We start from the raw sequence: 24,053 nt of genomic DNA, 5'->3' as shown, positions 1-24,053 counted from the left end.
CCCTAGAGCCCCTGCAAGGACTCGGACATGGTCCAGGGATCATGTCAAGGCCCTTCTCTGGGGGAGGGAGACCCATACTGTGGTTGTGTTGGTTGCTGTGGCTGGGGGGCGCGTTGGGGTTTTCCCATTTGTGTTGCTCACACACACGTGGGTGCGGTGTGCCAGGGTCTTTTGCTTATTGTGGTGGCGAAGCTCCGCCACGCGCAAGGCAATCACCTACCCACTTTGCTATCACTTCAGCCCGTTAGTATTTTAAAATATTCAAATTTAGGTTGTGATTCTCAATACTATTAATGATAGTGTTTTATGAGTGTAGTAGTCCCATCCCCACCACCAGGGCACCCCTTTCATTTGCCTCCCCCATGCTTTTCTCCCCCTACTATGGTAAGCTTAGTTCTCTAGACCCTTTCTCAGGATTTATTGCCTCTGGCCATATGTTTTTCACTTACTATGCTTTTTAAAAAATATCCTATGTATATGAGAGAGTTAGTATTTTTATGAGAAAACCACTGAGTTATTGAACTAACAGGGAGAAATGGTATCTACCTGATTGAGAATGTTCATATGATTTTTTTATTTTATTTTTTTTTGCATTTTGGGTCACACCTAGCAATGCACAGGGGTTACTCCTGGCTCAGCACACAGGAATCACCCCTGGGCGGTGCTCACGGGACCAGGGACCATATGGGATTCTGGAAATTGAACCCGGGTCATCTGTGTGCAAGGCAAATGCCATACCCCCTGTGCTATTGCTCCAGTCCCAAATGATTTTGTGCAAGAACATCTCCCATAGTTAATTCTACATCTGGCCATCTTGCTAAATTTTATTGTCTTAGTGTTTTTTTTTTAAATCATGTATTTCTAGGATTCCGGAGGTATACTACAGGCACTTGCAAATAGTGTTTTTAATTCCTCTCCCCCAATTCTTCCGACTTTTCTGGTATTTAATGGCAATTGTGTAAGCCCTAAGGAAATGGGAAGTGGTAATTAATGAAGTAAACAATGTTGGGTTGATTTTTTTTTTTGGCTTTTTGGATCACACCCAGCGGTACTCCTGGCTCTGCACTCAGGAATTACTCCTGGCAGTACTCTGGGGACCATATGGGATGCTGAGAATAGAAACCAAGTCACCCTTGTATAAGGCAAATACCTACTGTACTATTGCTCTATCCCCAAGTTATGTTAATTTTGACCTGAGTGAAAAGATATTGAAATTTTTCTAGTTAAGTAAGAGAATGGCTTTGGAATTCTGGTATATATGTATATATGTATATATATATATATATTCCTGCACATACATATACATATCTCTATATTTTGTTTCTTTTATTTTTAACTTTTTAATTAGTGGAAAGTTACAAAGCTTTCAGGTTTAAGTCTCAGTCATACAATGCTCGAACACCCATCCCTTCACCAGTGCACATATTCCACCACCAAGAATCACAGTATACCTCCCTCCCGCCCCCCGACCTCCCCAGCTCCCCACCCCGCCTGTGGCCTGTGTTACTGATAAATCTCACTTGACTTTCACTTTACTTTGATTACATTCAATATTTCAACAAAAAACTCACTATTGTTGTTTGGAGTTTCTCCCCCCTAAAGTCGGATCTGCTGAAAAGGAAGCATTTGATAATTTGTTTTCCATTGTTGAGAATGAAGAGATATGAGGTAGAGTGGCCGAACTAGCGGCCACATAGTTTTGGATTTCTGTATTTTAGTATTTAAGTGACTAAGTCCAAAGAAATATCTTCGAGAAATTGCATCATTGCAAGCTTGTACCTCTCAGCTACTTTATATTCGATATATGAGTGCAATCTTTCTATGTCTGTCTCTTTCTTTCTGACTCATTTCACTCAGCATGATACTTTCCATGTTGATCTACTTATATATTTTGGATATACATATACACATATATTTTGCATATACATATACATATCTCTATGTATATGTTTTTTGTATTTTGATTACTATGTGTATGTACTTATATTTATATATGATTGAAAGGTATGAATACATCTATAAGGAACTACCATTCTCAAGATGCATGTTATATCCCTTAACCTGGCATCTCCTGTCTGTATATCTATCAGCCTATACTCCTCCTGCTTACCTACCTCTTTGTTTGTGAAAATATACATCTAGCTTCTACTTATGCATCTAAATACTAACATATTTGTCTTTGGATTTTTGTGTTAATCTACTTACATATCTAGTTTTCTGTGTAAGTACCCACCTCTGATGTATCTATGTTTTTATATACCCTTTTCTCAGTCTATCTATCTGTGCATCATCTATAAACTATCTATATATTTTTCAGTATTTTATCTTTCGCTTATGTTTTGACTTATATAATTTCTTTAAGTTTTTTAAAGATGATTTTCAAACATAAAAATCTACTGGGCTGGAGCGATAGCAGAGTGGGTAGGGCATTCGCCTTGCATGCAGCCACCCCAGGTTTGATTCCTCCGTCCCTCTCAGAGAGCCTGACAAGCTACCAAGGGTATCTTGCCGGCACGGCAGAGCCTGACAAGCTACCCGTGGAGTTATCGATAAGCCAAAAAAAGTAACAACAAGTCTCACAATGGAGAAGTTACTGGTGCCCGATCGAGCAAATTGATGAGCAAGGGGATGAGAGTGACAGTGACAGATAAAAATCTACTATAAAAATTTTTATAATCTACTTGTAAAACTAGTTGGGTCTCCATAGCCCCTTCTTGCAGACTCCCCACAACCCCAACCCATATTTAATGAACGGGAGCAGAGAATACACCCTTGCCGGATCTCGAGGACAGTAGGCTGTAGAAGTGCCCCCTTCCCCTTTAATCACACCAGTGACCAGTCACAATGGCAGCTGATAGTTGTTTATTACAAGGAAGAAAGCTGGAGAAAACTAGAAACATCCCAGTGCCCAGGTCAGTGGGCACCATGGCCTCCTATGGCCAGGTGGTTCTGTGGGTTCATGACCTTGGCCAGGAAAATGCTGTTCCATGAGATATGGTCAAAGACCAAGATGATGAAGGGACGATTGAAGAAAAGAGCGGGAGCCACGCGCTGCTCAGTAGTGCTGGAGACCTTGGCGGGAGCGACCTTGCCATTCTCACTGAGTTGCAGATCGGACTTGAATATCATCTGTGGGTGTGGGCCAAGGGGTGAAAGGTGAGTTCCTGCTGTTCCCCAACATTCCACACCTGCTCAAGGCTTCCTGCCCATCGCCCCTCCCCAACCCCTCATTGACGCGAGGTGAAGACAGGACTCGGGTATGCTGTTGGTTTCTCAGGGAGATGCAGGACCATACTCCTCTGTGGGAAGGAACTAAGGGCTCATGCTCTCAGGGAAAGGGGTCTCTGTGGAAACGTCAGGGGCTATGCAAGGAGAAGGAGTTCTGGCGTCAGCTCTGTGCTGAACGCATGGACGCAAAGTCGGGCCAGCTCTGAGGTGGCATGTCACAGGCTCTGCACTCTGGGGTGGGGCTCGTGTGCCAGGAGGCCAGGCCACTGAGATGGGCCGGGCACGTGCCGTGAGTGCTAGAAAGGAGGTCCGAGTCCAAGCCCGGGCCAGAGGGGACAGTCTTTGTTGGCCCTGCAGCCTCCTGAGCTCTTTGTCTTCCTAGACTCTCCTGGAAGCTGCAGCTCCCTTGGGAGGAGGACGAAGCGCCGACTGAGCAGCTCTTGTACTATGGTGTCACTGGGGTTCAAGTTCATGTACAAGGGGGGGTCACTACCCCTAAAGCTTCCTTCCTCCATCCCCTCTTAGTTTGGTCACCTTCAGGACCATCATATCTCTGACCAGGTCAGAGCCATGGGAACATTCCCAATAGCCTGGAGAGTTCTTTCAGAATGAATGAATGAAGACAAAGACAGTGAAACTCTGGGTGAGGGTACAGTGGGACTCTTTTAGACATCTATTTTGGGGCTGCTCACAGCCCTCCCGATGCTTCCTTTCCTGGTTTCCCCGGTGGCACAGAGAGGTGCAGGGCTGCAGCCTCCCAGGCCACCCGCCCTGCTATGTGACCAGGACACCCCCTTCTCGAACTGAGTCTCCAGAGAGCCTGATGCAATTCTTGAGGTGTAGGGAAGATCTGGAGATTTAGGTCCGGGACCCGGACAGCCTCTCAGGGAAGAGCTCCATGGGGCTGCCTGTCACGCACAGGGTGGATTTGGGGGAGCAGCAAATGAAGGACCCCAGAGATATTTACCTTTGTTAATTTCTGGACTGTGCTCTTGTTTTTGTGTGGGTTTGTATGGTTGGTCTTTAAATCTTCGAGGCCCAGGGCCTTCAGGATTTTGTCGAGCTCATAAATGCCAGACAGGGAGAGTTTGGGGATGTAGAGGTCCACATTGCTGCTCGGGAGAAGCAGATGGGTTAGGCATTTACTGCTCAGGGGAAACACTTGGGTTGACCCTCCGTGGGACAGCGCCTTTGTCTTATTTACATGGTGGTTTCTCTGAAACGGTCCAGAGCCTGTCTCTGGGCTGGACACACAACCGGAAGAGATGGATCAACCCCTCCTCCATCTCTCGGACAGCTCCTCTCAGGGGCTCTGAGTTATACTTTGTTTCTAGAAATTCCGTGGGTGGATTCCCCCCGTCCTCAACTGGCCCCCTGGACACTGTGACCCTGACCCTGACCAAGGCTTGTGTTCCCCTCAGCACCTCTTGGCAGGTGGGGAGGAGTGAGGGAGCACTGTAGGGAGTAGGAGTCTCAGCCCACTGATGCCACTCTGCCCTGTGTCTTTAGCCCACCCCCATCTCTGTGTGTTCCTGACACATGAGGGCAGCGTGGGGACCCAGAGATCCTCCTAGACCTCTCTGCTCAAAAGCTCTTTCCACTGGCTGACCACTTTCATGTCGAAGCAGATGCCGTTCTCAAATGTTGGTGCAGGTGAGGTGGGCCTTTCTACATGACCCGTTCACCTCTGAAGGCATTGGCTTCATTTTAGAATTCCATCTCTCAAGAGAGGAAAGAAATTCCGGGAATCCTGGGCATCGGAAGGCACAGGGGTCTCCTGAATGGATGGAAGGAGGGATGAACTGGGGGGAGGGAGGAGATGCTCTCTTCCTGGATCTCAACCAGACCTGGGGCCAGTGACTGGGGAAATACGGGCCAGTGTGAGGGATGGGAGCTCTCTGGTTGGGAGCAGAACTGAGCGGGACTATGCTCTGATCTCCTCCCAGTGACAGGGGCACTTTTGCTCCAAGCAGGAATTGGATGTTAAGGCAGGAATGCATGTGACTTTGCCCAGAGGGAAGCTGGAGATTGTCGCTGTGGTCTGAGAGCCCCCCGGCCTGACTTAGAAATGGGGGCAGCAGATGGGAATTTCCCTGGAGAGAGGATGTGAGTAGGAACCTCTGGGATATATGCTTGGGGATGTGGGGTACTGGAGAGTAAAGGCAGGGGGATTGGGTATGGGGGAGGGCAGGAGAGAACAGTGTAGAAGTGAGGAATTAAGGCTGGTCTCTAGGGCGAGGACGTCCCCAGGATGGAGCGGAAGGCTCCAGTCCAGATGATGGTTCCAGTTGCCCAGGTTTACCTTGGATGTTGGAAAAAGTTAGAAGAAAATGGCACTGTTATAGATTATTGTCATCATATTTTAGTCAGAAGATTATTTTCGGTGTAGAGAAAAATTAACCTTTTTCACTTCTTCAGCAGGACAGGGGAGGTCAGGGAGAGGGTTTGTTTGAGTTCTGGTGCCTTCTCATCCCCAGGTGGCTCCAAAATTTAAGTTAAAGATTCCTTAGAGGGATGAGTGGAAGGAGTGAGGGGGCAGATGAAATGATCAGGAGGTGGCTTTCTGCCTGGTCCCTCATGAGGGCTTCCATGGAGGTATTTTGTATGAAGGGGTGATTGAATAAGGGAAGATAAATTAGGGAGAAATTGCACCTTCCCCAGGAGTCTCCTGTGGGCTTCCAATATGAGTGGGCTTATCCCCGCATTCCCTGGGTCCTCCGTTTGCCTGACCCCACCCACCACTGGACTTCTGTGCCTGCTGTTACTCTTGCTTTTCCTGACCAGATGGATTTGAATTTTCTGAGTACAGGGAACATGTCCCAGAGCATCTGCTCCTCCTTCACAATGAGGGTGGGACGTGGACACAGGCTGATCTCCAGGATCAGTAGTCCAGGATAGGTAATACATTTTAAAAAATCTGGAAATAAGTGAAACATAAAGATTCAAGTAAGTAGATTCAAGTAAGTAGATAGTAAACGTAAAGATTCAAGAAATTCCTGGATTTTGGTCCTGTAGCTGAGAGGTTCCCAGATGGGGGAAAATGAGTTCATGGATTCCTTCCTTCCTCCCTGCTGTGTTGCACAGGCCTACATTCAGGCAACACTCTGTGCATGCCCTGTGCCCATCACTTGTGTGGAGGTTGGGCTCTTTCTGGCTGGCTTGCCTCTTGATACACAGCCCGCAGCATACACCCTGGATCGCTTTTATTACTTGAATCTTTACGTTTCACTTATTTCAGATTGCTTTAAATGTATTACCTCTCCTGGACTACTTAAATGCCATCTGGAAGTTTTTGTGTGGGTTCCCTGGTCGAGGTGCGGGTGACTAGGTTGGTTAACTCTGTTTAAGTAGTGGGGGGCAGGGAGGTAGTCCAGTGGCTATGGCCCATGCCCTGTCTCAGTTCTGGCACTGCCAAGTCCCCTGAGCATCATAGGGTGCAGCTGTGGAAGGCCCCAGTATTCTCAGTGCTGTGGGCTCAGTAGAGCAGAATCTCATTCTTGGGTCATTGTGCTGATCCTCTGGCCTGGTGAGTAAAATATTGCCTTGGGGCCCCTGGACTTCCCAAGCACCCTTTGTAGCCTACCTTCCATTTTCCAAAAGAAAAATAAGGCAAGAATATGATTATACACAGGGTCACTTACTCACCTTCCATAAGGGAAAGCCCTAAGGTATCTCAGTGCAAACCTCTAGGCCAGAGAGCCTCAGTGCCTTGGCCACAAGGTGACCATCAAACCATGTACCCCCAGAGGAAGGACGGAGTTACCTGCTCATCACGGACAGCCCCCAATTTTTAAGTGTGTCTTGGCTCAGCCCCTGGATGACTGTGTCCATCTTCTTGCTGTTGGGGAGGATGAAGAAGGCAGCTGCACTGCCAATGTACTCCAGCTGCACCACAAAGCATTTCAACCTTGAGTCATACAAGTACATGAATTCGTTCGACTGGTACATCATGGGCACCCGCACGATGCTCCCGTCATCCAGAAAGAAGTCCGCTAACTCGGTGTTTTCTGGGTTGAAGGCCTTTTCCCATGTGCCTGGACAGACAGGAAATGAAGGCGGGAGATGAAGAGTGGGGGTTACTCAGAGCTGGGGGCATCACTCAGCCAGGAGACTGTCCCCTCCTGAGCTGTGAGGGGGAATCTCATAAAGGGTGGATGCCCCAGACATTCCTACTTAATGTCTAGGATCCCCCAGAGACTGTGGAACCCTCCACTTCGACAGATGGGGAGTTAGCTGATTTCTGACATTATCTTATAAAGAGGGAATACGGGGGACTGGATTTAGAAACAGTGACCCAGACTTTGTTTACTTTCTGTCTTCTAAAGTAGAGTGGATCCTGAAAGTCGTGCTTGATTTCAACATTTCGGGGGTGAAAGTGTGTGTGTGTGTGTGTGTGTGTAGCGTGGGGGAGTCCCCACACCCTGTGAGATGCCTTCAACCATGTAAGATTTCCAGCAGCTGTTTTGGCCACTCAGCAGACCTGCTTCTTCCTCCTAGCTATGACGCCGAGGCCTGAAGACCCCCACCCTGAGCCAGTCTCCCTCCTAAGGCTTGCTCGGAGACCCTGTCAGAGGCCCAGGACCAAGGAGAAGACCCAGAAGCCGGGACCATATCAAGCTCCTTCATCACATTGAGCAGCAGCTCACTGGGGATTGACACCACCAGCGAGAGCATCTCAGGCTTCTCAAGACCATCCCCAAGAAGTCTGGGGTCCCCAGGAATGAAGGGCACAGTGATTCATGTTTTTAGGCCAAACTGTAAGGTTTTGGGCATGTTCAAACTCTTCTGGACACCCATTTTTGTTAGCAACATGGAAGGGAAAAACGTACAGATACGCTTTGTTTTGTACAATCAACCGCTATCAGTGTTTTTGATGGTTGTACCTGGCTTTAGGAACAAGTGTCTGATCTGAATGGAGTCGCTAGAGAGTACCTGAGAAGAAGATGTAGTTGATGAGGATGATGGCTTCTGGGCTCTCGATCTCCAAGAATAAGTCTGAGGTTTGCCTCTGTGTTTTCTGCTTTAGATACTCATTGATTTGACTGCTAGGCGGTATCCAGGCCAGGAATTTATAAGGCAAGTTTTCCAACCCATAGTAGCTCTGGGCATCTTCTGGGAAAACCTTTCTGATATCCAGGGAGTAATTGTGGAACAAGGTGCTGCCCATGCTCATCTTCAAACTGCTGTTTGACTCCCTGAGGAGTTCAGAAATTTGCAGGAAACTCTCATGGATATAAAATTCTGGCATTTCATTGAGATCAAAGCCCAGGCTGTTGAACAGCTGACTGCTTGATTCCTTGTCGGCACCCAGAGTCAGCATAGACAAGGTCATTGAGATGCTGAAAGGGGAGATCAAGACGTCCTTCTTCGGATTTAAGGTAGCTAGGTTCTTAAAAAGACGAAAGGCAAAGTCAGCATTGTATGGAGCCAGGCGCCGATAAGGGTCATAGTTGCTTATATCTGTGGCCTCGATGGTCTGAAAGCCCTTGAGAAGCAGACAGAGGAGGGAGACGAAGGAGGCGAGCCGCATGGTGCACGTCAGCCAAACCCTGCCAAATCAGGAAAGCCTGTTAGCTGTGTGGGACCCACAAGGCAGTGCTGCCTGTGAAATGGGAGCGGAAGATCCCATCCAAGCCCCTTTGTCTCCATTGGCTGTGTGACCTAGGGCAAGTCAGGACTCTGGACCTCAGTTTCCCTACCTCAAGTGTATGGATACTTGCTGTGATTTACCAAGTACTTACCAAGAGCACTGTACTGACCATGATGTATTCTGACCATGAGCTGTATCTGATCTGACCCTCATCCAAAATTAAAATCACTGTATCACTTTCATCCCATTGTTTGTTGATTTACTCGAGCGGGCACCAGTAACATCTCCATTCCTCCCAGCCCTGAGATTTTAGCAGCCTCTCCCTACCCTTCTTTCTCAATGATCGGAGGCTCTTTCAGGGTGAGGGGAATGAGACCTATCTTTACTGTCTTTGGTATATCGAACATGCCATGGGTAGCTTGCCATGCTCTGCCCAAAAATGAAAATATAAGCAACAATTCAATGTTCGTAAGTATAAATGAGATCTTGTGATCAGCTTAATTTATTGGGCTGGAGGGATAGCACAGCGGGTAGGGCATTTGCCTTGCATGTGGCCGACTCAAGTTCCATTACTCTGCCTCTCTCGGAGAGTCTGGCAAGCTACCGAGAGTATCTCACCCACACAGCGGAGCCTTGCAATCTATCCATGGCGTATTCAGGGAGTTTTGTTTTAAGTCTCTGGATGTTGGCCGTTAGTGGGGTTACACGGCGCTGGGGGCCGTCTCTGGGTGTGACCGCCTATCTACTGGAAAATGGGAAATCTGGGTGGAAGAGCCCCAGTCCTGATCTGAGCAGGCTTGGAGGTCTAGCCCGGGGTCCCACACACCTGGGTTCCTCTGCCGGCACTTTCATGTGTGAGGCTCATCTGAACATGTGGAGAGGGGCCTGGAGCATGGCTGTGGCTAGGCTCTGGAGGTATTTTTCCGCAGGAGCTCTGCTATGGGCGGGGAGGGAAGCTGGAGCCCACCCCCTCCGAGGGGCCCTGGAGAAGACAGCCAGGCGCTCGAACAAGAGATTCTCTGCTGGGTCTCATTCCCCTGACCCTGAAAGAGCCTCCAATGAGGCATTGTTGGGAAGGACGAATAAAGAGAGACTTCTAAAATCTCAGGACTAGGACAAATGGAGGAGACGTTACTGAGATTGCTGAGAAATTTGACAATCAACGGGATGATGATGATGATGATGATGATGATGATGATGATGATGATGATGAAAAACTAATCATTGTTTTATGCGTCATCTTAAAAATAAAATATAAAATAAAAACTGGAGTCACAAACCAAAATGATAGTTTCTATAATTGTCATTGCATCTACCACATATAAGGATCTTTATTTCTTTGTAAGTTCACCCTCTAGAATTCTCTCATTTCAATCAGAAATTCTCTCTACATGACTTGCTGCAGTGATATTTTAGGGAAAATGAATCCCTCAGCTTCTCCTTGGGGAAGTCAAAATTTCTTCCATATTTTCATTGAAAGACACTGCTGGGCAGTACCACTGGGTATAGAATTCCTGTTTGGAAGTTTTACCCATATACATACTCATAGAATTTCAGTTGCGTGTTGTTTCAGCATTTACAAGATCTCATTTATGACTATATCACTGTATCATTGTCATCCCATTGTTCATCGATTTGCTCAAGCAGGCAGCAGTAACATCTCCATTGTAAGACTTTTTGTTACTGTTTTTGGCATGTGGAATACGCTACAGGTAGATTGCCAGGCTCTGTTGTGTGGGCAAGATACATCCCAGCCGTGTGACATCTTACAGCCTACTTCTCCCTCTGGGAGAACCTGGCAAGCTACCAAGAGTTTCCTGCCCACATGGGAGAGCCTCGCAAACACACATGGTGTATTCATATGCCAAAACTAGTAACAATGATGGGTCTCATTCCCCTGATTATTTTATATTTGGACATAAAATTACATAAAGATATAACATATGACATAACAGAAAGGATATGGAAAGAACTACATAAGCTCATAGTTTTGCATAATAGTGAGGTTTGCTAGTATAAATTCAAATGAGAGTGTTGGAACCTTATGATGTTAAATGTACTTTCTTTTGTGGGTAGCCAGAAGGAAAATTGCTAAAAATATACATGAAAAAGTATATGAGAAAGGAATTAAAATATTTTACTATACAGAGTAAGTAAATAGAAAAGACATCATTGAGGACCAAGAAAGGGGTAGCATTGTAGCACTGTAGTCCTATTCTTCATCGATTTGCTCGAGTGGGCATCAGTAACGTCTCCACATGAGACTTGTTACTGTTTTTAGCATATCGAATACGCCACGAGTAGCTTGCCAGGCTCTGCTGTATGGGAGGGGTACTCTCTGTAGCTTGCTGGGGTCTCTGAGAGGGATGGAGGAATCGAACCCGGGTCATCTGCATGCAAGGCAAACACCCTACCCGCTTTGCTATCGCTCCAGCCCCATGAATTTCTTCTGAGACCTCCTCCTCCAGAGAAACCGCCTCAGATCAACAGGCTCTGGATTCCAGTGCCCGACCTGTCCCAGAGTCTGGTGGTGCCATGTGTCCCTTTTGATGCCACCCACTAAAGGGGTATAGAGAATAAATAGAAAATAAAACTGTGCACTGGTGAAGGGATGGGTGTTCAAGCATTGTATAACTGAGACTTAAACCTGAAAGCTTTGTAACTTTCCACATGGTGATTCAATAAAAGAATAAATTAAAAAGAAAATTAAAAAAATAAAATTTGATGAGAAAAAAAAGAAAAGAAAACTGTGGAAGTAGGAAAAGAGAAATATGTCTCTGTCTCTCTGTTTTTATCTTTTTTCCATTTTTCTTTTTCTCTTTCTCTCCTTTCTTCCCCCTATTTCTTCCTTCCTTCCTTCCTTCTTTCCTTCCTTCCTTCCTTCCTTCCTTCCTTCCTTCCTTCCTTCCTTCCTTCCTTCCTTCCTTCCTTCCTTCCTTCTTTCTTTCTTTCTTTCTTTCTTTCTTTCTTTCTTTCTTTCTTTCTTTCTTTCTTTCTTTCTTTCTTTCTTTCTTTCTTTCTTTCTTTCTTTCTTTCTTTTCTTTTTCTCTGTCTGTCTGTCTCCTATTTCTGTGTTCAGGACCACTGCTGGTACGACTTGGGGGACCACATACAAGGTCAGAAATAGAACCAGGTCAGCTGTGTTCAAGGCAAGCACTTTATATTCTGTATAATCTTTCTGACCCAATGTCTCTTCTTATTAATAATTGCATTAAAATAAATGGATAAACTTCTCTAAAAGATATAGATAAGCAGAAAAGTTTAGAAAATAAAACAAGAATCAAATTATATTCTACAAAATACTGCAAGACTACAAGGGGCTAATTTTGGATCCAAAGATAATGACACTAGCTAGAATTGTGGGAAATGATAATTTATGCAAATTGTCACAGGTGGTGGAATGTCCATGAGAATTGAGACAAATTTATTAAGCACACTTCTAATGGTTTGTCTATACTAACATCAGGCTAAAATAATTTTAAATTGAAGGGCTTAGAAATCTATGAAACACATTAAGAAAGAAGGAAATGAAAACTAACCAACATTTTAAATTGAGGAACTTAATAATGATCATGTTTTTACTCATTTAAAGAATTAAGAAAGGAGAAATAAAGCAAGAGTAGAGCATAGATAAATAAAATATAGAATGGAAAAATAGAAAAATCAAGGAAACAGAAATCTCTTATTAATACAGTATAATATAGCAAATTGCAATTAGATAACAAAGTAGACAAATCTTTCTACTAGATTAAGGGAAACATTTCAAATTAGTAAAATCATAATTTAATATAGAGATATTGCTACCAATTCTACCAAAATAAAGGATTGTAAACTTCATTACTATGGAAGTTTAATGCCACCAAACAGTATAATGTATATGAAATGGAGAAATTTCTAGAAATAATAAACATACTATGACTGACTAATAAGAATAATTCATTTTGTGGGGAAAACAACACATTCCTACATAATTTATAATTTTAGTATCCAAAATGTCTTGAGGGCTGGAGAGACACTACAGGGGTAACACTACAGCTAGCCTGGGTTTGAGCAGAGCACTGCATTTGGTCCACTGAGTCACACCAGGAGTGATCCCTGAGCACAGAGCCAAGAGTATGTTCTGAGTATAGCCAGTTGTGAATCCAAAACTGAAACAAAATAGTAATTAAAAAAGACATTGGGGGGCTGGAGCAATAGCACAGCGAGTAGGGCGTTTGCCTTGCATGCGGCCGACCCGGGTTCAATTCCCAGCATCCCATATGGTCCCCTGAGCACCCCCAGGAGTAATTCCTGAGCGGAGAGCCAGGAGTAACCCCTGTGCATCACCAGGTGTGACCCAAAAAAGCAAAAAACAAAAAAGACATTTTGGAAAGAGCAACACATTTAGAAGTTCCTGTTTTGCAATTGACTATGAATCTGCAATAACTGAAACAACATTGTATTGACAAGATGATGCAGTATTTAGAAAGGAAAGAAATTATACCTAAGTCTGTGGTCAAGCGATTTTTGACAATGATGCTATAATGATCCAATGGAAAAGGAAAGTGGTGATGCTGAGATTTCTACATGCAATAGAATAAAGTTGCTTTCTGTTTTTCTAAAATTAAATTGAAAATGACCCAAAGTCCTGAATATAAGGGGTAAAACAATAAATATCAGAATAAATTAAAAGGGAAAATCTTTCTGTCATTGGATTTGGCATTTTTTATTATTTCTTTGCCCAAATCAGCGGTGCTCATGGTTTATTCTTGGCTCAAAGTGGAGGGACACTCCTGGTGGAGTCAGGGGACCATATGGTGTGCCCAGGATTAAAACTGGGTCAGCTATGTACGAAGCAAGTACCCTTACCGCTGTACTATTTCTCTGGCCTTGACAATGATTTTTTTTGAAAATTGAACAAAAGTCTTAGGAACAGAACAAAAATGAGACATTGTACATATTGGACTTTATCAAAGTGAAAAATACCTTATACATCAATTCACTACCAATGGATAAAAATGTAAGCTGCAGAATGAGTGAAATATTTGAATGTATAATCTATTATAAGTGCTTAGTAAAAACTGTCACAGTCACTGTCATCCCGTTGCTCATGATTTGTTCGAGAGGGCACCAGTAAGGTCTCTCATTGTGAGATTTATTGTTAATGTTTTTGGCATATCCAGTTACCATAGGTAGCTTGCCAGGCTCTGCCATTCGGGCACGATACTCTCGGTAGCTTGCCAGGCTCTCCGAGAGGGCAGAGGAATTGAACACGAGTCGGCCGTGTGAAAGGCGAACTCCCTACCCGCTGTGCTATTGCGCCAGCTAGTAAAAACAATTTCTAAAAATAGAGTACCCTCACTGTCACCGTCATATCCATGACCACCAACCACCCAATTCAAAAAATGAGACATTGAATAGACATTTTCTTAAAGAAGAAACACAGTGTCTAGTAGCCACATGCAAAGGCACTCAACCAACAATCATTTAAAAAAATATTTTAAGTCAAAGCCACAATGAGATACAATTCACATCCATTGCAATAATTACCATAAAACAAAACAATAGTAGAACAAAACAGGTGTTGGCATGGATGTGGAGAAATCCAGAAGCCAGGTGCATATCCCGGAGAAATGTTAGAAGATGCAGCCATGTGAGGAGGAGGAGGAGAGTTGAAGAGAGATCATTGTCTCAACAGTCCCACCTCTAAGGACAGACACCAAAGAAATAGCCAAGGACCTCAGACAGATACTTGCACACACTAATGTTTGCAAGTACAATGTTCATTAGCACTGCAGCACTCTTGTCCTGGTGTTCATCGATATGCTCGAGCGGGCACCAATAACGTCTCTATAGTGAGACTTGTTGTTACTGTTTTTGGTATATGAAATACGCCATGGGGAGCTCGCCAGGCTCTGCCATGCGGGCAGAATACTCTCGGTAGCTTTCTGAGCTCTCTGAGATGGATGTAGAAATCGAACCGGGGTCGGCTGCGTGCAAGACAAACACCCTACCCGCTGTGCTATCATTCATTACCAGTAAAAAAGGAGAGAAATAACTCAAATATTCATGAGAAAATTGATTTTTAAAATGTAGTTATTTAAGGAAAACAGTTCTGTGTGTGTCCCCTCAATCCCACCCTTCTCACTTCATACACCAGATATGTGGAATTCCCCGACATATCAAAATTCTCAAGCTCCATCTGAAGAGCCCAGCATTGAGCTCAGTCTTGAGTCAATGCATAAAGAGTTTCTGTCAGATCCTGCAAGCCCAGGGCTCAGTCCCTCAAGGCTGCCCAAACCTCACACACCATCACAAGTCCCCGACCAGCACCTGCATTTCAGACTGGTTCTAAGACAGAGTTCCCATGACCCTTCTCTTGGGTTGGCTCAATGGCTAGAGTGGCACCCAGAACTGGGAGAAGGGCTAATGGCTACCTGTGTGTTAGACAGGATATGGTTAACAATTCAAAGCCAGGGGCTGATGAAGAGACGTACAGAAATATTCCTAGGGCTCTTATCACTTAGAAACTTACAAGGACCTTGTGATCTCGTGTCATGATTAGTGTCAAAGGCAAATGTCAGAGCAGGACATGTTCCTAGAGCTCTTATAACTCAGGAAATTGCAAAGATTGAGGAGTTTGGACCTGGAACTGGGGCACAAGCCAAGAGTATTGTCTCCTATTTCAGTGTTACATGCATGTTTCACATGCTTAAAAGGGAGGAGATTCTGGTGCATGTTACAACAGGGAGGAACCTTCAGGATGTGATGCTAAGCCAAACAGTTGAGTTAAATAAAGGAAAACACAGTGAAATTCACAGAAGCAGAAACTAGAATGGCAGTGGGCTGTGTGCTGCCTGTGCATCTTCCTTGTGGCACGGTAAGCCTGGGCAGGGCCACTAGGTGAAGTGTCCTTTGCTATGTTCCCAGCTGGTTAGTGGTTAAAGGGAAGGCGCAGTGCCTACAGATCACGGTCTCCTCCCCCAAGTCATTTACCAATCAGACCCCGCTCTGGGGTAATATGCTTCCTGTCACTCTCATTGAAAGCCTATCACTTTACACCCTTGTCTTTCCTTAACGTTAGTTTTTATGCAGACATTTCTTACAAGAACCATTTTAACTCAGCAAAGGTCCCTCGTCCCAGATTTTCAGAGGTCGGTTATGTTTGCAGAGAGCCTGGGCTCCTGCTTCCCAGAGGCAGCAGCTAGATAGGTAAGACACAGGCTCCCACAGAGAGGTAGTAAGACTGGGCTCAGAGCCAACATTGCATCCTTGAGCAGACTGCGTGTTCTTATGAGACCCAGGGCGCAAAAAAACCCCCACCATTTTCTTCAGAAGTAAAATAACAAGCAAATTCAGAGCACACAAAGAGTTAGGTCTTTCCCAAGTACTCACGTAAGCAGGTGGAAATCAGGTTCTGCGTTGTCTGGGTCCAACAGCAGGTGTCCTGTAGGGGTTAGTCACTAGAGTGTCCTTCTTGACCAAGCACCGTGTGGCAGTGGAGTGATGGACGGTGGTTGGTGCCTGCAGCAATGGGCGTCTTTATACTTTTCACCCAAATTGTTTGTATTTTCTTATCGCAACCATATGCCCTCATTGCCCCACTTTTGTTTGGTTTCATCTTTCCATGGGATCATCTGTTCCTTATCATAGAGCAGCATTGGGGTTCAGAAAGTGCTCTATGCTTTGACAGATTTAAGTTATCTTGGAGTTTGGTAAATGTTCTAGTCAGTGATTCTGGCTTGACGTAAATTCAGTTATTTGGTGAATGTTGACCATTCTATCATTTCAAGCCCAGTGTACAATGTTCCGTGTTTGCAATGCAAGGCTTTCTCCAGGATACTGGAGTCAGTACAGCTATACCACATATTCTTCATCCTGCACTCTCAGGAGTCTCATCCTTGGGGCCTGTGCAATAGTGTCACAGGTAGGGCATTTGCCTTACATGCAGCCACTCAGGTTGGATCTTTGGCATCCCATATGGTCCCTTGAGCCCGCCAAAGTTCTGTTCTCTGTTCCTGAGAACAGAGCCAGGAGTAATCCCTGAGTACCACCAGGTGTGGCCCCAAAACAAACAGAAAAGTTTCACACATGTAAAAATGTGGATCAATTAATGACATTGTGTGTGGTTCCCTGGGGCATCTAGGAGTCCCTGATTGAACACAGTGGCACTGACAGCTGTGACGAAACTGGGGGAACCTCTGCTTGGTGAAGGCAGATGTGGGAGAGTCAGCCAAGGGCTGTCCCAGGACATAGAATATCCCAGGGCATATTCTTATTCTTACTTTTAATTTTATTTAATTTATTTTAATTATTTTGTCTCTCACATTGGCTTTGCAGTCAGTAAGTGATCTTTCATCTTTGATGTGGAGGCAGATGAAGTCTACTGCTCTTGTGAAAAAAATCCTAGTCGATTTGATGTTAATGCCTAGCACCTTCCCTTTCCTCCATGTTTGTATTAATCAGTTCTCATTGGAGCTGATGACAGAGATCAGACTCAAGGGGCTTTAAAGCAGTAAGTAAAGGTTTTCATGAGTTTATGTTTATGTAGTGGATTTCAGGCATGGTTAAAACCTGCTCAGAGCTCCTAAGCTGCTTCTCATTTTTTTCTTGATCATTTACTCTTGTTCTTTTTTTTAAAAAAATAATTAAAAGATTTTACTTAGTGCATTTGTTTTCAATTTTTATTTTTGTTTTTATTTTTTTCTTGCTTTTAATTTAATTTAATTTATTTTAATTTTTTTGACTCACCGTGAAATTTAGTTACTAATGTTTCATGTTTGAGTTTCGATCATTCAAGAATTGAACACCAGTCCCTCTACCAGTGCACATTCTCCACCACCAATGTCCCCAGTATACCCCTCCTCTTTCCAACCCTCCCCCTGACACGTTGGCAGTTTTTCCCATACTCTCTCTCTACTCTGGGGCATTATGGTTTGCAATATACATACTGAGAAGCTATCACACTTGATCCTTTATCTACTTTCATCACATATCTCCAATCCTGAATGATTTCTCCAACCATCATTGACTTAGTGATTCCTTCTCTATTCCAGCTGCCTTCTCCCCCAGCTCATGCATGAAACAGTCTTCCAACTATGTAGCAATATTCATGGCTCTTGTGTCTACTGTCCTTGGTTGTCAACCTCATATTATATTATTTTATATTCCACAAATGACTATAGTCATTTTACGTGTCCCTCTCTTTCTGACCAATTTCACTTAGCATGATACTCTAAATGACTGTCCACTTATAGGCAAATTGTATGACTTCATCCTTCCTAACAGCTGTAGATGTACCAAATTTTGTGTAGATGTGCCAAAATTCCTTTAACTAGTTGTCTATTCTAGGGTACTCAGGTTGTTTCCACATTCTGGATATTGTGAACAGTGCTGCAATGAACATACAGGTGCAGATGTCATTTCTACTGTGCTTTTTTGTACCCTTGGGATATATTCCCAGAAGAGGTATTGCTGGGTCATATGGAAGCTCAATGTTTTGTTTTTTAAGGAGTGCCCACTTCACGGTCACGCAACATCTTATAACCTAGTTCTCCCAGAGGGCAAGCTACCTGGCAATCTTTCATGCACCCATGGGAGTGCCTCCCAAACTCTGCATGGTGTATTTATATGCCAAAACCAGTGACAATGATGGGTCTCATTCCCCTGACCCTGAAAGAGCCTCCAGTGTGGCACCATTGGAAAGGATGAGAAAAGAGGTGCTTCTGGAATCTCAGGACTGGGACGAATGGAGACATTACTGAGACCTCTCGAGAAACTTGATGATGATGATGATGATGATGATGATGATGATGATGATTGTTTTTAAAAAGGATAGTTCAGTTGGCATTCCCACCAACTGTGAAGGAGCATCCCTTTCTCCCTACATTCATGCCAACACTAGTTGCTTTTGTTCTTTTGGATGTGTGCCGGTTTCTGTGGTATGAGATGTTATCTCATTGCTGTTAGGATTTGCATCTCCCTGATGATTAGCAAGGTAGAGCATTTTTCCATGTGCCTTTTGGGCATTTGTATTTCTTTTTGGAAGAAGCTTCTGTTCATTTATTTTTCTAATTTTTTGATGGGTTTGGAGATGTTTTTCTTGTGCAATTCTACTGTCTTGTATATCCTGGATATTAATCCCTTATCAGATAAGTATTGGGTAAAGACTCTTTCCCATTCATGAGCTCTCTCTGTACTTTGGTCACTGTTTCTTTGGAGGTGCAGAAGCTTCTTAGTTTAATGTAGTCCCATTTGTTTATATTGGTTTCTGCTTCTTGGTCAGTGGTACTTCATCCTTAAATATGCCATTAGCTTCAATGTCATGGAAGATTCTTCCTACATTTACCTCCATGTATCTTATGGATTCAGGTCTGATATCAAGATCTTTAATCCACTTTGATCTGACTTTTGTTCCTGATGTTAGACAGAGGTCAGAATTCAATTATTTGCAGGTCACTGTCAAGTTTTTCCAGCACCACTTATTGAAGAAGCTTTCCTTGTTCCACTTCACATTTCTTGCTCCTTTATCAAAGATTAAGTAATCACATATTTGAGAGTCTGTGACAGAATATTCAACTCTTTTCCATTGGTCTGTGGGTCTGTTTCTAGTCCAATACCAGTTCACTCTTGTTCTTAACTCTGCTTTCTTCTGCTTGCTGCTGCAGTTTCTCTATGGAAGGGACAAACACAGACTTTTTCTGTGATGGAGACTAACTGAATAATCTCATGTCAGAGGAAAGACCCTATCCTCTTCTTCAGTTTGAATTTTAGCCCAACTAAGGCCTCTGGGCAGGATTACCCAACCTGGGACTATTTCATTCCCTTCATTGTTCTTATTGTAATCCAGTGGAATTCTAGTAGTTTTTCTTTTAGTGTCAATACATTTATATAATTTTATAAACAAAATAAAATTTTAAGTTATATTATATTATCTTGCAATTCTTGACTCAAAAAAATGTAAAGAAATGATGTCCCAGGACATCACATAGAATCTCTCTGGCTTCTTAGAACACTGTCTTGGACTCCTGAGTCACATTGTCAAGTATCAGTTCCCGTGGGAGACTCTTGATGGGGAGACCTGATATGACTGAGTTATTCTGGTCAAGATGCCTTTGTATTAGGGTATGTTTTGGTGGAGGGCTGTGGGCAGTAAATGTATTTCTTCAGTGTGAGGAAAATGACCAGGGACCAGTGCATGTACAGTAGTGCCCTTGCTCCAAAATGGCTGACCCCAATTCCTTGTTCCCTCAAGTTCCCATCCAGACAGGGTCTCTGTCCTTGAGGACATTCTTGACCAGTAGTCTGTGAAGAAATGATGTCTCAGGCCTTCAGAAACTTCTTCACAATGGTTCTTCCTTGGCCTTTGGGCACTCAATCTTTTTTTTTAAATTTATTTTATTGACTCACCATGTGGAAAGTTACAAAGTTCTTAGGCTTATGTCTCAGTTATACAATGCTCAAACACCCATCCTTTCACCAGTGCCCGTATTTCACCACCAAAAAACCCCAGTATACCTCCCCCCACCCCCCCACCTCCGCCTGCATAACTGATAAATTTCACTTCATTTTCTCTTTACCTTGATTACATTCCATATTTCAACACAAAACTCACTATTGTTGTTGGAGTTTCAACACACAACTCACTATTGTTGTTGGAGTTTACCCCCCAAAAATACGGCCCTACTGACAAGGAAGCATTTGATAATTAGTTTTCTATTGATGAGAATGAAGAGATATGAAGTCACGCGGCCGCAGTAGTGGCCGTGAGGTTTAGGATTTCTGTATTTTAGTAGTTAAGCCCAGGGAGATTTATGTTGGAAATTGCGTAATTTCCCTTCCTGGGGCAGCATGGAGCAAAGGCTTAGTTCACAGTCTGGAGACATGGCTGCAAGCACTTGCTGGGACCAAAAGTCGTGTAGCTGCCTTCTGGATCTTGATTGTTCAGCAGCAAAGCAGCCGTGCAAAAGCATGGCCACCCGGGTTGAATCTCGGTGGAGCGTGAGCCGGTATTGGCCCCGGCCCGAGACTGCCCAAGGGTTGGACACTCAATCTTTGAGTCCTGAACCTCCTTGTGATGTTTCCAATAGCTCTGTGGGAGTCTCCGTGGGGAGATCTGAGGAGACCTGAGGAGGGAGAGAGAGCAACTCAGTCTTATCTTCACGGCTCCCACTGAAGCCGTGGGGGGGAATCCATCTTGGCTCCTTCAACCCAGCTGCCACTGACTCTTCCTAAGTGATTGAGTTAATGGACAGATGAATCCTTCAAGTCTGCCTGTTGGAAGTTCTGACCAAATTATGAGATTTGTGATTTGATGATACAATTAAAAACAGATTATTAGAGAATTTGTTCACATTAAGGAATAGCCAAAACAAAACTGGTGGGCCATATAATTACTTTTATTCACTGTCACTGTCATCCCGTTACTCATTGATTTGCTTGAGCAGGCACCAGTAACATCTCCATTGTGAGACTTATTACTACTGTTTTTGGCATATCGAATATGCCACGGGTAGCTTGCCAGGCTTTGCCGAGTAGGCAGGATAATCTCGGTAGCTTGCTGAGCTCTCTGAGAGGGACAGAGGAATTGAACCTGGATTGGTTGGATTGGTCGTGTGAAAGGCAAACGCCCTACCCGCTGTGCTGTTGCTCCAGCCCAATTAATTTTAATAGATATGCTAACAATGTCCCTAGTGATGAGACCAATTTCTCCTCTCACCAATATCTGGAGAGAGGTAAATGAAAAATGGCACACTTGTCTTTTAATAAAAATAAGACAAAATAGGGAGCTGGAGTGATAGCACAGCAGGTAGGGCGTTTGTCTTGCACGCAGCTGACCCGCGTTCGATTCCCAGCATCCCATATGGTCCCCTGAGCACCGCCAGGGGTAATTCCTGAGTGAAGAGTCAGGAATGATCCCTGAGCATCGCTGGGTGTGACCCAAAAAGCAAATAAATAAATAAATAAATAAATAAATAAATAAATAAATAAATAAATAAATAAGACAAAATAGTTTGGTCAAAAAAATACCTAAAGAGAAATTGAACAAACAAATGCGACCTTCTTCTATGTGTATGATGACACCCCTGTGTGACACTAGGGATCCTGTGGCTTAGAACTATCAGGGCTGCAGAGCACAGGGTATCTGCTGGGGAGAGCAGAGGCTGATTGTGTATCTGGTGACTTCAGAGGATGTTTCTTCAGGCTGCCCCAGATTATGCCCCTAGAGCCCCTGCAAGGACTCGGACATGGTCCAGGGATCATGTCAAGGCCCTTCTCTGGGGGAGGGGGACCCATACTGTGGTTGTGTTGGTTGCTGTGGCTGGGGGTAGTGGCGGGGTTTGCCCATTTGTGTTGCTCACACACACATGGGTGTGATGTGCCAGGTTCTCTCCCTTATTGTGGTAGCGAGGCTCGGTTCTGTGGGGTCTGGGTCACACTCAGAGATGCGGGAGGTGCTGGGGACCCAGGGCTGGGCTCTGTGTGGGCAGAGGGTGCTGTGCCACTGAGCCGCATCCCCGAGCCCAGAGCACCTTTCCTCCCCCCCATCCTGCAGGGCTCACCTGGTTCCTGTCAGGGCTTGGAGAGTGTTTTATCAGCTGTAGATCTCGGTTCTCAGTTTCCTCTTTTGTATTCTGAGGAATATGCTCATTTTATTTTATTTCTCTGCAAATATCTATCCAGTTGTTTCAATACCCATTCATTTTACATTTCTTTTTTCTTCTGTCTCTTTTTTTTGTTTGTTTTTTTGGTCACAGCCAGCGATACACGGGGGTTATTCCTGGCTCTGCACTCAGGAATTACTCCTGGCCGTACTTGGGGGACCATATGGGATGCTGGGAATCAAACCTAGCTCTGCTGCGTGCAAGGCAAACGCTCTACCCGCTGTGCTATCGCTCCAGCCCCTATTTTATATTTCTTTTATTAAATATTCAGTTTCTATTTGTGCTTGAGTTGATTTCTAGGCGACCTGATTTATTTCATCAGTTTCATGCTTGTGACAGCTGCCCATCCCGTTCCACTTCTCTCTTTCCTTTATCCAATATCCCTGGCTTTTCCGGCAGGTGTTTCTTCTCCCCCTATTAACTTTCTGTTATCTGATTTCTCTCTCTGGAAAGTCGAACCATATTTGTTAGTCACTGTCACTGTCATCCCATTGCTCATCGATTTGCTCGAGCAGGCACCAGTAACGTCTCTATTGTGAGACTTGTTACTGTTTTTTGGCATATAGGATAGGCCACAGGGAGCTTGCCAGGCACTGCCATGGTGGCTAGATACTCTTGGTAGCTTGCTGGGCTCTCTGAGAGGGGCAGAGGAATCGAACCCGGGTCAGCTGCGTGCAAGTCAAACACCCTACCCGCTGTGCTCTCACTCCAGCCGATTAGTGCTTTAAAATATTCAAATTTAGGTTTGTGATTCACAATACTATTAATGATAGTGTTTTATGCATATAGTAGTCCCTCCCCTCCACCAATGCACCCCTCTCATTTTCCTCCCCTACACTCTCCCCCTTCCCTCACTCAGTTCTGTGGACCCTGTCCCAGGATTTATTGCCTTGGGCCATATGTTTTTAAGTTACTATGCTTTTTAAAAAATATCCTATGTATAATAGAGTTAGTATTTTTATGGGAAAACAACTGAGTTATTGAATTTACAGGAAGAAATGGTATCTACCTGATTGAGAATGTTGATGTGATTTTGTGCAAGAATATCTCCCATAGTTAATTCTACATCTGGCCATCTTGCAAAATATTACTGTCTTAGTGTTTTTTTTTAATCATGTATTTCTAGGATTCTGGAGGTAAACTACAGGCACTTGCAAATACTGTTTTTAATTCTTCTCTCGCAACTCTTCCGACTTTTCTGGTATGCAGTGACAATTGTGTAAGCCCTAAGGAAATGGGAGGTGGTAATTAATGGTGTAAACAATGTTGGGTTGATTTTTTTTTTATTTCTTTTGGCTTTTTGGGTCACACCCGGCGGTACTCATGGGTTACTATGAGTAACTTGGGTTACTTATGTAATATAAAATATACATATTGGGTCTCTATAACCCCTTCTTGCAGACTCACCACAACAGAAACCCACGTTTAATGATCAGGAAAAGAGAGCCCACCCTTGCCGGGTCACACGGACAGTAGCTGTAGAAGTGCCCCCTTCCCCTTTAATCACACCAGTGACCAGTCGCAATGGCAGCTGATAGTTGTTTATTACAAGGAGGAAAGCTGGAGAAAATAGAAACATCCCAGTGCCCAGG

At 44.2% G+C, this 24,053-nt stretch overlaps 1 protein-coding gene across 1 annotated transcript; it reads right to left on the bottom strand.

Moving 5' to 3' along the window:
- Positions 1-2,913: 2,913 nt before the first annotated feature.
- Positions 2,914-8,758, bottom strand: LOC101544227 (corticosteroid-binding globulin-like). Its single transcript, XM_004621792.2, has 4 exons — positions 8,161-8,758; positions 6,992-7,262; positions 4,196-4,340; positions 2,914-3,129 (listed from the first exon to the last, which is right to left on the bottom strand). The coding sequence occupies exons 1-4, from the start codon at positions 8,756-8,758 to the stop codon at positions 2,914-2,916; spliced, it is 1,230 nt and encodes a 409-aa protein (XP_004621849.2).
- Positions 8,759-24,053: the final 15,295 nt, after the last annotated feature.

This window comes from Sorex araneus, chromosome 3 (genome assembly GCF_027595985.1).
Source record: "Sorex araneus isolate mSorAra2 chromosome 3, mSorAra2.pri, whole genome shotgun sequence".
In the NCBI taxonomy this organism is placed as follows: domain Eukaryota; kingdom Metazoa; phylum Chordata; class Mammalia; order Eulipotyphla; family Soricidae; genus Sorex; species Sorex araneus.
Note: the sequence above shows the minus strand (reverse complement) of the source record. Positions and strands in the feature narration are given on the sequence as shown.

Coding starts and splice junctions, on each gene's coding strand:
- LOC101544227 (XM_004621792.2), bottom strand. CDS start 8,758: ATGCGGCTCGCCTCCTTCGTCTCCCTCCTCTGTCTGCTTCTCAAGGGC. Junction 7,263..8,160: donor CAACTACATCTTCTTCTCAG/GTACTCTCTAGC, acceptor CTGTCTGTCCAG/GCACATGGGAAAAGGCCTTC. Junction 4,341..6,991: donor GGGCTGTCCGTGATGAGCAG/GTAACTCCGTCC, acceptor TCTCCCGAGCAG/CAATGTGGACCTCTACATCC.